We start from the raw sequence: 14437 nt of genomic DNA, 5'->3' as shown, positions 1-14437 counted from the left end.
TTATTAAAGTGGCCAGTAATTCCAAGTCTATGTGTATATAGGGCAGCAGCCTCTAAGGTGCAGGGTTGCGTAACTGGGTGGTAGCCAGCTAGTGATGGCTATTTAACAGTCTGATGGCCTTGAGATAGAAGCTGTTTTTCAGTCTCTCGGTCCTAGCTTTGATGCACCTGTATTGACCTTGCCTTTTGGATGATAGTGGGGTGAACAGGGCATGGCTCGGGTGGTTGATGTCCTTGATGATCATTTTGGCCTTCCTGTGACATCGGGTGCTGTAGGTGTCCTGGAGGGCAGGTAGTTTGCCCCCTGTGATGCGTTGGGCAGACCACACCACCCTCTGGAGAGCCCTGCAGTTGCGGGCGGTGCAGTTCCCGTACCAGGCGGTGATACAGCCCGACAGGATGCCCTCAATTGTGTATTTGTAAAAGTTTGTGAGGGTTTTAGGGGCCAAGCCAAATTTCTTCAGCCTTTTGAGGTTGAAGAGGTGCTGTTGCCCCTTCTTCACCACACTGTCTGTGTGGGTGGACCATTTCAGATTGTCAGTGATGTGTATGCCAAGGAAGTTGAAGCTTTCCCAACTTCTCCACATCGGTCCTGTTGATGTGGATATGGGCGTGCTCCCTCTGCTGTTTCCTGAAGTCCACTATCAGCTCCTTTGTTTTGTTGATGTTGAATGAGACGTTATTTTCCTAGCACCACTCTCCCAGGGCCCTCACCTCCTCCCTGTAGGCTGTCTCATCATTGTTGGTAATCAGGCCTACTTCTGTTGTGTCGTCTGCAAACTTGATGATTGAGTTGGAGGCATGGCCACGCAGTCATGAGTGAACAGGGAGTACAGGAGGGGGCAGAGTATGCGCGCTTGTGGGGCACCTGTGCTGAGGATCAGTGAAGTAGAGTTGTTTCCTACCTTCACCACCTGGGGGTGGGCCGTCAGGAAGTCCAGGACCCAGTTGCACAGGGCGGGGTTCAGACCCAGGGCCCCGAGCGTAATGAGCTTGGAGTGTACTATGGTGTTGAATGCTGAACTATAGTTAATGAACAGCAATCTTACATAGGTATTTCCCTTGTTCAGATGGTTTAGGGCAGTGTGCAGTGCGATGGCGATTGCATCGTCTGTGGATCTATATTATTTTTATTTATATTATTATTATATTATTTTAATTATTTCGCCACTATGGACTATTTATTGCATTACCTCTCTAATCTTACTACATTTGCACACATTGTATATAGATTTTTCTATTGTGTTATTGACTGTACGTTTGTTTATCTCATGTGTAACTCTGTGTTGTTTATGTCGCACTGCTTTGCTTTATTTTGGCCAGGTCGCAGTTGTAAATGAGAACTTGTTCTCAACTGGCCTACCTGGTTAAATAAAGGTGAAATAAAAATAAATAAAAATGTCTTGAAATGCGACTCCACTTTATGTGCAAAGCTGTCATCAAGGAAAAGGGTGGCTATTTTGAAGAATCTCAAATATATTTTGATTTGTTTAACACTTTTTTGGTTACTATATGATTCCATATGTGATATTTCATAGTTTTGACGTCTTCACTATTATTTTACAATGTAGAAAATAGTAAAAATAAAGAAAAGCCTTTTGAAGGAGTAGTTGTGACCAAACTTTTGACTGGTACTGTACACCCATATCAGCTGATCAGTACTGCTTTATATTTATAGTGTAAACGGGAGACTGGAGAGGTTGTGCTTTTGTGAATATATAACACTGTGAAAAGCACACCGCTCTGAGAGCCACTTGACTACAGTAAGTAATCTGTCCTCCTGCCCCTCTCTCTCCTGCATAGTAACAGCACGGAGGAAATGAAGATGGAAACTCTTTGGGATAGGGGGTGGTATTTTGACGTTCGGATGAAAAGCGTGCCCAAAGTAAACCGCCTGCTACTCAGGCCCACAAGCTAGGATATGCATATATATTGGATAGAAAACACTCTAAAGTTTCTAAAACTATAAAAATAATGTCTGTGAGTATAACAAAACTGAAATGGCAGGCGAAACCCCGAGGACAAAGCATCCCCCCCAAAAAAAATTCATCCTACCACTGATTTCAATGGCTGGCACTTTTATAATAGGGCGAAATCGTGCCTGATTGCAGTTCCTAGGGCTTCCACTAGATGTCAACAGTCTTTAGAAAGAGTTTCAGGCTGGTTTTTGGAAAAATGAGCCAGAAATTGAAGTTTTTCTATGTGGCTCTCATTTTGGCTGTAGTGTTTCCAATCGCGTGAATGAGAGCGCGTTCTTTGGTATTTTTCTCCGGTAAAGACAATCACGATTCTCCGTCTTCAATTTTATTGTTTATTTGCGTATTAGGGTACCTATTGTTTGATTATAAATGTTGATTGACTTATTTGGATAAGTTTATTGGTAACGTTTGGGATTCATTTTGTATGCATTTTGAAGGAGGGAAACCGAGTGGATTATTGACTGAAGCACGCCAGCTAAACTGAGTTTTTATGGATACAAAGAAGGACATTATCGAACAAAAGGACCATTTGTAATGTAACTGGGACCTTTTGGATTGCCAACAGAAGTAGATCTTCAAAGGTAAGGCATATATTATCTAGCTATTTCAGACTTTCGTGTCGCAACTCCCTGGTTGAAAATGATTTGTTATGCATTTGTGTGCTGGGCACTGTCCTCAGATAATCGCATGGTTTGCTTTCGCCGTACAGCTTTTTTGAAATCTGACACGGCGGCTGGATTAACAACAAGTTAAGCTTTATTTTGATGTATTGCACTTGTGATTTCATGAAAGTTTAATATTTATAGTGATTTCATTTGAATTTGGCGCTCTGCAATTTCACAGGAAATTGTCAAAATGGGACAGTAGCGTCCCACTAATCCACAAGATTAATTCAGATGTTGAAGAAAAATATCACTCAAACTAAATTCTGTTATTTGTTTCAATAGTCAACTGGTGATAAAGTCCCAAAATGTTTTGGCTGTCGGCAATTAAGTGTTCAGGTTATAGAACTTTCAAAATACAGAAACTTTCACAGTGTGATGCGTTTTACATCATCTGTGTTTATGTGTGTGTGTGTTTGAGAGACAAAAAGAGAGAGAACCCAACGCTGCCTCGCTGCACAAATCAAACTCAATTCACTGTCGACAAGTTGACCTCTGCTATAGTGGTGAGGAGGAGTAGTCTACCGTGTCCAGAAACGGCTTCACTATAACTTTTCTGTATTCGGGGTTCACTCAAACACTGTTTTAAGCTTTGCTTTACTATTGACATCTACAGCTGATTTTGGGATTGTATTCTATAAATCGTCTGACTTAATCAAACTTTTAACCGCCAGGTCCTGATATCAGGGCATAAAAACTACAATCTGTCTCCTGAATTAGCCTAGTGTGCATGTGCGCCCATGCACACTAGGCTCAAGCTCGTTTTAGACCTTATTGCCAAACTTAATATATACTGCACCCTCAGCTAGTTATACAATCATGTAACATTTGACATTTGCTGTAAAGAAACTTTTAAATAATTTATTGTTTTGTTGAATAGTCATGACTAGTTTGAGATATCTTTCATAAAACAACAATGGCGAAGGATATCATTGCTACTTAACGCGGATCCAAGTTCAGTTGAGATCCACTGGCGTCATTGACGTAGGGTTAGCTGGACGTTTCTAACTGGTCTTGGAACTGTGACAACGGGCAGCCTCTCCCCGCTTGGCTCGATGGGATAGGTAGTGATTTTGCTACCCTTAACCTTTTTAAAACGGACTATCAAATTGGTTGATTCAATTTCACTTTATTAATATAATGAGTAATGCAGGAAGGTCACAAGGTAAATGACACGAGAAAACTCAAGAAAATAGCAGCTCAACAGAGTGTGTGTGTGTGTGTGTGTGTGTGTGTGTGTGTGTGTGTGTGTGTGTGTGTGTGTGTGTGTGTGTGTGTGTGTGTGTGTGTGTGTGTGTGTGTGTGTGTGTGTGTGTGTGTGTGTGTGTGTGTGTGTGTGTGTGTGACACTCAAGGAAAATTGTTAAACAGTATGCTGTTCATTTATTCCATGTGGACCATCCCTTGTGGAAAAACAGGATTTCATGAGTGGAAAATCACATGATTTCACTTGTAAAATGTTATTTCATGTGTGAAATTCCACATATGAACTCATGTGTTTTTGGTACACTTCACATGTGATGATATTTCACATGAAGTTCCATGTGTGGATTTTCACGTGTTCACATAACCTTTCACATATTTTATTTGATAAAATATTTTTCACATGAGATTTGAGATGCACTGCAAACAAAAATGTGTCTTTAAGTATACACAGACAAATTGTGCTTTTAAAATACAATGTTATCAACTTACATATTTAACACACTCATGATTACATTGTGTATGTTTATTTATACAGTAATTATTATTTAACATGTCCTCACTTGGGATTCGAATTCACAGCCTCTTGGTTCACTGCATTCTGAGCTTCCTGCTACGCCACCATGTCTTTGTCAAAAAAATTGTTCACCTGTATTCCTACACTTTGGACTTAAGTAAAATAAATCTCAGCTTTGTTAAAAATACACTCAAGAAAAACTATTATATTTATCTTAGTGATTCAAGAGTAACAACAACAAAAAATATGCCCCACCAACATTAGACAACTATACAGAAAACCCTTCAAATTGCTGAGATAAGTAAATTAAATCCATGATGAGTTAATAGTCAGATTAACTGATAACTAAAATAGCAGTGCAGATGGCACTATTTTGCTAAGTGCAGAGATGTACTGTAGGTAATGAATGAAACTCAGCATACTCCTGTGAGTTCAAATCCCAGGTGGAAATCCCAGGTGGAGTCAATACTGAAAAGTCACTACTAAGTGATCATGTGAAATGTAATCATATTGTCAATGATGAAAGATTGTACACTTACTTTAAAACCCCTATATAATTTCATTCCCTGAAATAGCTGTTTTCACATGTTGAGCTGAAATTTTCACAAAAAAAGACACGTGAGGTCAGTTGTTCACATGTGAAACCATATGTTTACATGTGTTACATTTAGTGTTCACATGTTAACACCACCTTTTCACATGTGAGGAGAATAACACGTTTTCACCTCACATGTGAAAATCAAATTTGCACATTCATGTGAAAAACGTTCACATGTGAAAATCTAACTTTCACATGTGGTATAGCATTTTGAAATTTTGCTTCCCGATGTTGTCCAACATTTTTTCACTAGATGTTTTCACATGTGTAGTTTCATTCATTTTATCAAATGTTGCTGTTACATGTTGTCACATGCTATCGCATTAACTTCACATAAGATCACATACGATAAGCTCACAAGGGATACAGTAACTGGCAGTGTTTGTGCTGCTTCCTGTATGCCATGAACCACTTTAAAACAAAGTTTTCATTGCGCTCACATGTGTTGGGGTACACAATATTAGAATTATCCCATAATAAGAAACCAATTATCTCGTAATAAGAAACTAATGTTAAACAGTATACCATGGGCTTTTGGCATCTCCACAATGTTAAAAGGACATTAAAGGGAAATCTGCATTTAAATTAATGATAAATACCCATTGATTCAAGAAGAATATCATGTATAGATGCCTCATGAGCTTAGTTCAACTGTCATACCCCATCAGAACCCAAAATATAAGATTGTTAAATGTAAACAAAATAATGTTGATATCATGCATGGTTAGTCCTTGTATCCATAGCTCTGTCCATGAGTTTGTAAGTGGTTACATTTCTCCAGTCCCGTCCCTCAGCTGTTTACTAAATCAGTGGCGGGGTAACCGCTTTGTTATTGTTCGAACTGCAGATTTCCCTGTTAAGACTGATCCATTTAAATCTGCTATATTTAGAGCCACCCCCAAGAGTCAGTGTGTAATATTCTTCAAACCCCCATGTAGTGGGCCAAGCCGTTTTACTCATGTCCCCTTTAACACCACAGACAGCAGTACTGTATACAATGATTTTAAATGATTGATCACTCCATGCTTATTTAAACTGCTTTATTTCCAAATGGAGGGAGAGGGAGAGAGGCCAGGGTCAAACACAGCAGGGGGAGAAAAAGAGTCCAGGCAGGTCAGAAGAGTAGGGAGATTGTTGATGGGGATGATGATTCACTATACATTGAGTTTTCATGGCTGCCCTGTTAGCACCAAAAGTTCAATGACAATCGCATTTTAAAATGCAAATGTTATTGTCGCAGAACGATTTGTGCCAACACAGAGTGCGGTTGTTTGCTGATCTCCATGGTTCTGCAACCACAGGATGTTAAAGCGCCACACATCAGCACGATAGTCTTTACAAAACACCACTGAAAATGTTTAAGAAACAAGTTAAAAATAATAAATAAATACAAAAATGCTCCACGACCCAGATTTTACCAATATTTCAACAACAACAAAAAAAATCCTGACATTCATCTTCTGCATTGACTGAGTTCCAGTAGAAATGACCCCAACCCCTGCAAACATACGTCTGCTCCTGAATCCTGTTTCTCTGCTGACTTTAAATCAATGAATCTCATTCAACATATTCAGATTTTATACAGTATTTACACTATTTTGTTCACATTAGCTTTGCCTTGCTTGGAGAGCACAGTCAAAAAGAAAAAAATATATAAATATGAAACTAACAGGAAACTCAAAATGGCTCTAAATAAATAAATAATACATATAGCTTATCCAATCACAGCCCCTTATTAGAGCATGACAGTGTCACTGAGTCCCGCTCTGTCCGTGTCAGCTGGTGTCCCGGGGCATCACTAAAAGGCCATGCTTGAAAGGACGGAACGGAGTTCCACAAAACGCAATTCTCAATACAAAAAGCAATTGCAACTAATCCTAACCTTGCCTTTGACCTTACCCATATCCTTAACACTAACCATAACCCTAAAGGAAGAACAAATAGATTATGTACTTTCGAAATAGTTTTGTACATTCTAGCATGGCCATCTAGTGACTAGTGTCCTCAGGGAGAGAGCTCTTTGGCCAGAGTCTCTATCACTACATCTCTTTTCTGTGCTTACCAGTATGTGAAGATCTACAGTATACAATATCAGCCAGAGGAGGCACTGGCACAGTCCATGAGTACCCCAGACATTTTACATAAGTTTACCAGACACTTGCAGCTGGTACCACTAGAAGTGCATCATGAACAAATACACACTCATGCAGTCTCTCTCACACACACAAGGGTCAGCAGAAATTGACAACGGGAGATTAGAAGTGTTGTTGCCGACAGCCCTTGTCCTATAGTGTCATGACACCTAAATAGCATTCACAGTTACAGACATAGCCTCTGTGAGGGAGAGACACAAAAAGCATCACGACCTGTCAGTCTCTGAGAAATACTGTACATAAAGAGCAACTGTAAAGAGTAGCAGTACCTCTCAGAAATAAAGGAATGTGCCAGGTAGAAGTCCAGTCAGCCAGTGCAGGTACATTCCCAAATCAATCAATACATTGATCTATCAAGCAATCAATCATTCATTAATTCATCCATCCCATATTTGCCATTTGGGAGCTTAATAAAGTACTATATTATCTTATGGGATGAATGTCCTTCCAGAAGTAGCTGAGGATATACAGGACCTGGGCTTTCAGTATTATAATCAATATCAACTAGTGTTTTTAAGACTGTTTGAAGTGTTTGTGTCAGGCCAGCAGTAAAGCTAATGTGGCTGAGTTCCTCCTCTCATAGACAGCCACTGTTCTGTTCTGTTCAATGGGGAGCAGTGTGTTCGTTAATAGCAATGTCCTTTCAGGCTGAAGTCAGATGAATCCACTCAAACAAAGCCAGATAGTCACTGTCCAGTGTCTTTGATAGAAGAAAAAAAATATGTACGACTATACTGCATTCCAAAAAATCCTTAAATGTCCCAAATTTGCGTTCCTTGTCAAGGGATTTGGGAAAGTATTTATCCTCTTAAAAATGTGATACGCTTTAAGCACTTGAAATTGTGCTATATAGATCCAATATACAGATTAAATTGACATTTTAGTCTTTTAGCAGACGATCTTATCAAGTGCCTCTTACAGTAGTGAGTGCATACATTTCCGTACTTTAGTACTTTAGATCCAATCCACCCCATTCCCTACATAGTGCACTACTTTAGACTAGAGTCCTGTGGGCTCTGGTCAAAAGTAGTGCACTATATATCGAATAGGTTGCCATTTGGAACTCAAATTCTCTTATAGGGGTGTATAACAATAGTGTTAAGCTGTTTACTCTCCTCATCTTTTAGTTCACCTGCACTGACACAGGTGGAAACAAATGCCTGATCCTTCATATTGCATCCACCTATATCCTTTGTTTTTCAGTGCAGATGAAGGAAAAGACACAAGCAGAGGACGCCACAATAGGCTATTGAGATGCACCTTAAAACACAGAGCCAGAGGAAAGTTTATGGTACAAAGTTGTCTTTCAAAATATAGCCTAAGCCCCACATGAGAGCAGTGGTGGGCATCAGAGTTTGAGAGAGAGTTAGTTGTCTCATGAACAGTTAGAGTCCTGTTGTTGTCTCTCTCTCTCTCTCTCTCTCTCTCTCATATGGATAACATCTCTACAGGAACACATGCTATTCTTGAGGCAGGATAAAAGTAACTATGCAGGCGTAAGTGGACAGGCGACCAGGGTCTTGTGCGTTCCTCGTGGTTCTGCCCTTTGATAAAGAGAAGTGCCTCTGGTGGTGCTTAAACAGGCAAACAGGTCTGGCCTATCATCTCACACTGTTCACTTTTGTTTATCAGTCGGCTGATAAAAGGATATTTGTTTGTTTCATCGCTTTAAAGTCCTTGAATGGCAGCGCTCAAGACTGTTGTTTTGATCAGGAGTTCTCAGCGAGCAGTGGTGTACTGCTATACCCAAAAGGTTTCTCAATTTTTAATTAAACAGATTTCCCAGACAACCTTAATGTCAGTCAGTCAGTCATATTTTGACGAGAGCAGCGTTGCACTGTCATTTTCCAAGCAACAACATGTCCTTTATGTCACGAGTGACTAAAAATCAAAAATGGCATTTTCTTTTCCTCCTTCTCTCTTCCTTCCGCACTCTCTATGCATACTGTGTAATGCTCATAGATCAGAACATACCTCCTACCTTTTACTAAAGGATCAGGATCATGCCCTTGGATTCTTACACAGTATCATTCTAAAGCCCCCCAGAGTAGAATTCACATAACATATATTGCACATGCTCTCCCCAGACTATGCCGTTGCAATGGACCGTCACAGTTCTCCAGGTAACGGCTAGACGTCTGCAGCTACGTACCAAGGGACTAAAACAACGAGCCCTTAGAGTTTCTTTCTGTTGCAAGGTGAGCTATCCTACAACTATTCTGATTCAGCGTTATAGAATCGGCAGCCCTTCGTAACATCATCAATTAGAATCTAAATTCAGTCAGAATGTTTACAGAATATTTGTGCTGTTTTTTACACCTCAAAGAGTTTAGAGAGGACTGAAAAGAAAGGACTGACCTTACAGATTATCTGTTTAAGGCCTCTTTACTAAAGGAAGGTTGCCATTGTTGTCCTTACAGAGCATTCAGTCTAGAAGAAGGTGCCCTTGGTGTTCTTACAGAGGATTTTCTTGAAGGCCTTTCTGAAGTCCTGGTTGAAGATGGTGTATATGACGGGGTTCAGACAGGAGTTGCAGTAGCCAATCCAGAAGAAGAACTTGAAGAGGGGATCAGGGAGGGAGCAAGTCTCAGGACAGATGGCCTGCAGCGAGTAGGAGAAGAAGAAAGGGAACCAACAGACAACAAACACTCCGATCACCACGGCCAGGACGAACGTGAAGCGCTTCTCTCGGTTCACCATGGCTTTTCGACGTGCTGCTCCCGGAGTGCTCTCCGGCTTAGACCTCCTCCCTGCCACCAGCCGAGCCCCCTTAGAGGTGGCGATCATGTCCCTGTACTTCTGGATGGTGGCAGGAGAATGGATGCCGGCTGAACCAGCCATGCTAGGATTGTTGACTCCCGTCCTCCCCCCTTCCTCGTTCTCCATGTCACTGTCAGAGCTGTCTGAGCTGTCCATATTATTGTTATACTTCTTTCCCTTCTTCCCCTTCACCTTCTTCTCCCCATGTTTGGGTTTGGCCGGGGCTGGTGGGGGGAGAGTGGGGGAGGGAGACGGTGAGACCAAGGAGGGTGAAGGACCCAGGGGGGAGGTAGGAGGGGAGGTGGTGGTTGGGGTTGGAGCTAGGGATAGAACCGGAGGATGGAGGAGGTTTTGGATGGTGGGGGTGGAAGGGGAGCGGGTCTCATTGGCCTGGTCAGGGGACGGTGATGGAGTAACAGCCAGGGTGGGGGGTCTGACGCTGGTGGTTTTGTGGAGCATAGCTGGGGTTTCCCCTCTGTCCTCCTTCCCGTTGGCTTGGATCCCCCGAGGGGTTTGATTTGGGGTGGCACAGCCCACCCCGTCTTTCCTGGGCTCGCCTGGTGGGTTCTGTGTGCGCTGCTTGGCGATCTGGTAGATCCTCATGTAGACCAGGATCATGATGAGACATGGGGCGAAGAAGGAGCCGACGGTGGAGTAGAGGATGTACCAGCGCTCGTCGTTCAGTTGGCACTGAGGCCCCCTCTCACTCCCCTCCCCGCCGGGCTCGCTCTTATTTAGCGACAGAAGAGGAGGGAAGGAGATGATGGCCGAGATGAGCCACACCACCACGATGGAGGCCTTGATACGCATGGGTGTGCGCTGGCGGGAGTAGGTAACCCGACTGATGGACAGGTAACGGTCCAATGAGATGGCGCACAGGTGAGCTATAGAGGAAGTGCAGAACAGAACGTCCAGCGCCAGGTAGATCTCACACCACAGAGACTTGAAGTACCAGTATCCCAGCAGTTCATTGGCTAGGGAGAATGGGATGATGAGGGTCGCCACCAAAATGTCTGCAGCTGCTAGCGACACTAAAAACAGGTTCTGTGGTCCTCGGAGTGCATGGCTGGTCAGGACGGCAATGATGACGAGGATGTTTCCCACGATGGTGAAGACCACCATGAGGGTGATGGCTGTAGCGAAGAGCGCCGTGGATTCGGGGGAGTAGGGGGCCAGTTGCAGGGAAGAGACGCTCTGATTGCAGGGAAGAGAAAAAACGCTGGTCGAACCATTAGTGTCGCCCAGCCCCACTGAACATGCACTATCCAAGGGTGAAGCCATGAGTAACACGATGGATGGACTTGATTAAAGTGAGAATAAAATGTTGTTGTAATAAAGATGCTGTTGGTAACGTTGTTTTATATTAGTTGAGGGTGGCTGACATAAAATGATATCCTAAAAGTTGAGGGTAAAAACATTAGGCTATAACTAAAAGTATTAATGTTGTGTTATCGCTCTTCATTCCCTCTCCTCCTCCCAGTTTCATCCTCCAAGTTCATTCTAAGCAGCCAAACGATAAACTATGCCCGTGGAGTGCGCCAGAATAAAGCAGAGAGCAATTATATTTCCTGTCTGAAAATAAAACCGTTCAAACAATTAAAAGTTGTCCAGTACATGAAACAGAATTGATCGTAATCTCACAGCTGCTTAATTGTATGGATATTTTAAAGAAGCGGGAAGTTATGTCCAGGTGGTCACAGAAATATCCTTAAAATATAATTTCAGCCTATAATACAAGGCAACACAAGAGATTGGGAACAAGTTACAAACTGGGCAGGAGAGCCTACTTCATATGTTAGTGTGCTCAAGTCCCCGCTGTCTCTCAAATGGAGATGCACACAGCAGCCTACTGGGCACAGACATCAATTCAACATCTTTTCCACATTGGTTCAACATAATTTCATTGAAATGACGCAAAAACAACGTTGATTCAACCAGTGTGTGCCCAGCGGGATGGCTATCTGAGCAATGTTAAAGCTGACAGATAATTTACAAACAAATCGCCTGTCATCATTCTAATAAATATCAAATGGTATGCAGTTGTTTTCCTATAAGGACAAGAAAACATTGGTTTGAACAGATTTAGCTAATAAAATGGTCAAGCCACGACAGACTAACTGGAGCCTCCGCAAAATAACTGACGCGCGTTACCAAAATATGTCACTCACGTCATCTGCATAATCCTGGACATTATTAAAGTAAAATGGATTCCTAAAATAATAAATTGTCTCTGAATGGCACTGTGAAGTTATTCGTTTATGTTGTAACGTGAGCACGTCCTCAGTGTAGCGATACAAGTTTGGAATTCATGAAAACAAACCCGTGTCCAACATAACTCCAAGTTGCGCATTGAGTCCAAGTTACATATTGAGTTGTTTCAGTTTCCTGGTGTTTAGTTGTTCCTCATCGCGGTTTGGGATGATTGTGTGCGTGCGTTGTTGGGTATATCCAAGTGCAGATAATGCGCAGTCTTGCTTTGACTGGCTCGTAGACCCTAGTTCGGTCTCTATATGTCCGGGTGTAACCTACAGAAGGCTAGGCTATCTCAGCGCCTCGCCGATTCTCTCCTCGAACTTATCCGTTGGTCTCGCAGCAACGCGCGCATCTCCAGGAGTGAGCGTGACCGTGAGCACCGGTCTAATAATGGAAGCGTCTCTCCTCACATCTCTCTTTTCCAACCGGAGTGATGCCAATACGGGCGTCACGAGACCATGCCATCTCCCTCTCCCACTGGGCACACTGGTTGAATCAATGTTGTTTCCACGTCATTTCAATGAAATTACGTTGAACCAACGTGCAAACGTTGAATTGACGTCTTTGCCAAGTGGTCTCTCTCTCTTTCGCTCCCGTTTCTCTCTACCCACTCCCTTTCTCTCTATCCACTAACACACCGTCAATCGGTACCCGTTATATATTTAATGGAAACCTCTGTAGTAAGTAGAACCGCGATGCTTTGGTAGGACAAATAGGTCTCCAGCTAAGAGAGTAAAACACACTGAAGTAATTTATCTTTCTACAAACATTGTTGTCATCATCATCATCATTATAATCATCATCATTATCATTATAATCATCACCCTCCTCCTCCTGATCATCATTATTGTCACCATGATCATAATTTAATTGTTGGTTCCATAGTGACCTATTGGCTACTCAGAAAAATAAAAACTCTATTGTATGCTACCATGCTATATGTTCCCATCCCTGGGACATGGATCAATCATCCCTCACCCACCCAACCCATTTCTCCACTCACGCCTTCATTAAACTGACATACATACAGAGATGTGGATTATACAGGATTACACACACACACGCATACAAACACACGACTTTACCCTCTCACAAGGACTGTACTCTATTTAACTAAGATCAAGTGCCTTATGTTTTGATGTTCAATTAACAACTAAAAAGTGTAAAATATAACAAACCAACACCCACACAGAGACATGGATTTAACAGTGGAAAGCATGTTCCCATTTATGATCTATAGTAGGAGTTAGTAGTCACACACAAGCACACATACAAACACACAGCATGCCTCATTTAGGGTGTCCACAGAGGGTGGGTGGTTGTCGTGAGGCCATTATGTTTATTTTCCATTTTGCATCGTCCACCCAATGTCAGATAGGAGTGAGAACATTGACCATAGAATTAGAATCCTAACTAACTCATTCTGATTCCATGATCCCAACCACCGGCAAATAACCGCTTGCATTCTGTTCCATGCCAAGCGATCTAAACACAAGAGCGCTTGTAGTAGGAGAGGGCTCTCCAATCAAGTGTTACCAGCGGTCATGAATGAACTAAGGTTAGTAAAACAGTGAAAGTGGATTCAGGAGGTTATTCTACACAATCTTCAGCACACATACACCCACCCACAAACACACACACTCTAAATGCATCAGAAACAAACCTCTATTTTCACGCTTCACTGCGCACTGTGTTATGCTGAGGAGATATTATTTTGGGATTTGTGCTTTTGAAATAAACATTAGACTAGAGTCAATCAAGTCGACTGCTTGTTTTCTTCTCTCCCAAGAAGTACCAATGGATTTCTGTCACTGATTGGCCAGAGAACCCGCTCGCTCACCTGGTGTCTGTCTCATATCTGAATCAGTCCCTGATTAGGGGGCAAGGATAGAAACCAGCTGTAAGGTACTGTATTTATTTTCTTAGTCAACCATGTGTTCTGTTTCGTTGTGTTCTTGAACGTAGCCCTGTTTCTTTGTATTCTTGAACGTAGCACAGTCTTTCATTTTTGTTCATCGATTTCACCTGTGTTAGTTACTCACCAGGTCTCATCAGCTCCTTATTTAGTTCTGTTCATTCTGTTTGTGCCTTTGTGAGGTATTGTTTGTTTCGTCTCTACTAAGCCTTTCCCTAGCTCGTTTGTGAGAACCAGCCTTCAGTCCTAGTTTTGATTCACCTGCCTGTTTGCCAACCTGTGTAAGACCATTGCCTGCCTGTGACCATGATTCCTGCCTTTTGCGAAGGTGAAATAAACACGCTGTACTCTGTGCGTGAATCTACACCTTTTTCTCCCTGAGTATTCATTACAGAATAC

The 14437-nt window shown here is 42.2% G+C and overlaps 1 protein-coding gene across 1 annotated transcript; it reads right to left on the bottom strand.

Annotated features, from left to right (window-relative positions):
• Positions 1-5982: 5982 nt before the first annotated feature.
• On the bottom strand, positions 5983-12678 carry LOC139576594 (alpha-2B adrenergic receptor-like). The gene has a single exon (XM_071402856.1). The coding sequence runs from the start codon at positions 11149-11151 to the stop codon at positions 9541-9543; it is 1611 nt and encodes a 536-aa protein (XP_071258957.1). The 5' UTR covers positions 11152-12678; the 3' UTR covers positions 5983-9540.
• Between the last annotated feature and the right edge of the window lie 1759 nt (positions 12679-14437).

Source organism: Salvelinus alpinus, chromosome 5, assembly GCF_045679555.1.
Source record: "Salvelinus alpinus chromosome 5, SLU_Salpinus.1, whole genome shotgun sequence".
NCBI lineage: Eukaryota > Metazoa > Chordata > Actinopteri > Salmoniformes > Salmonidae > Salvelinus > Salvelinus alpinus.
This window is presented reverse-complemented; position numbering and strand designations above follow the sequence as displayed.

Excerpts from the sequence above, each read along its gene's own strand:
- LOC139576594 (XM_071402856.1), bottom strand. The coding sequence starts at position 11,151 with ATGGCTTCACCCTTGGATAGTGCATGTTCAGTGGGGCTGGGCGACACT.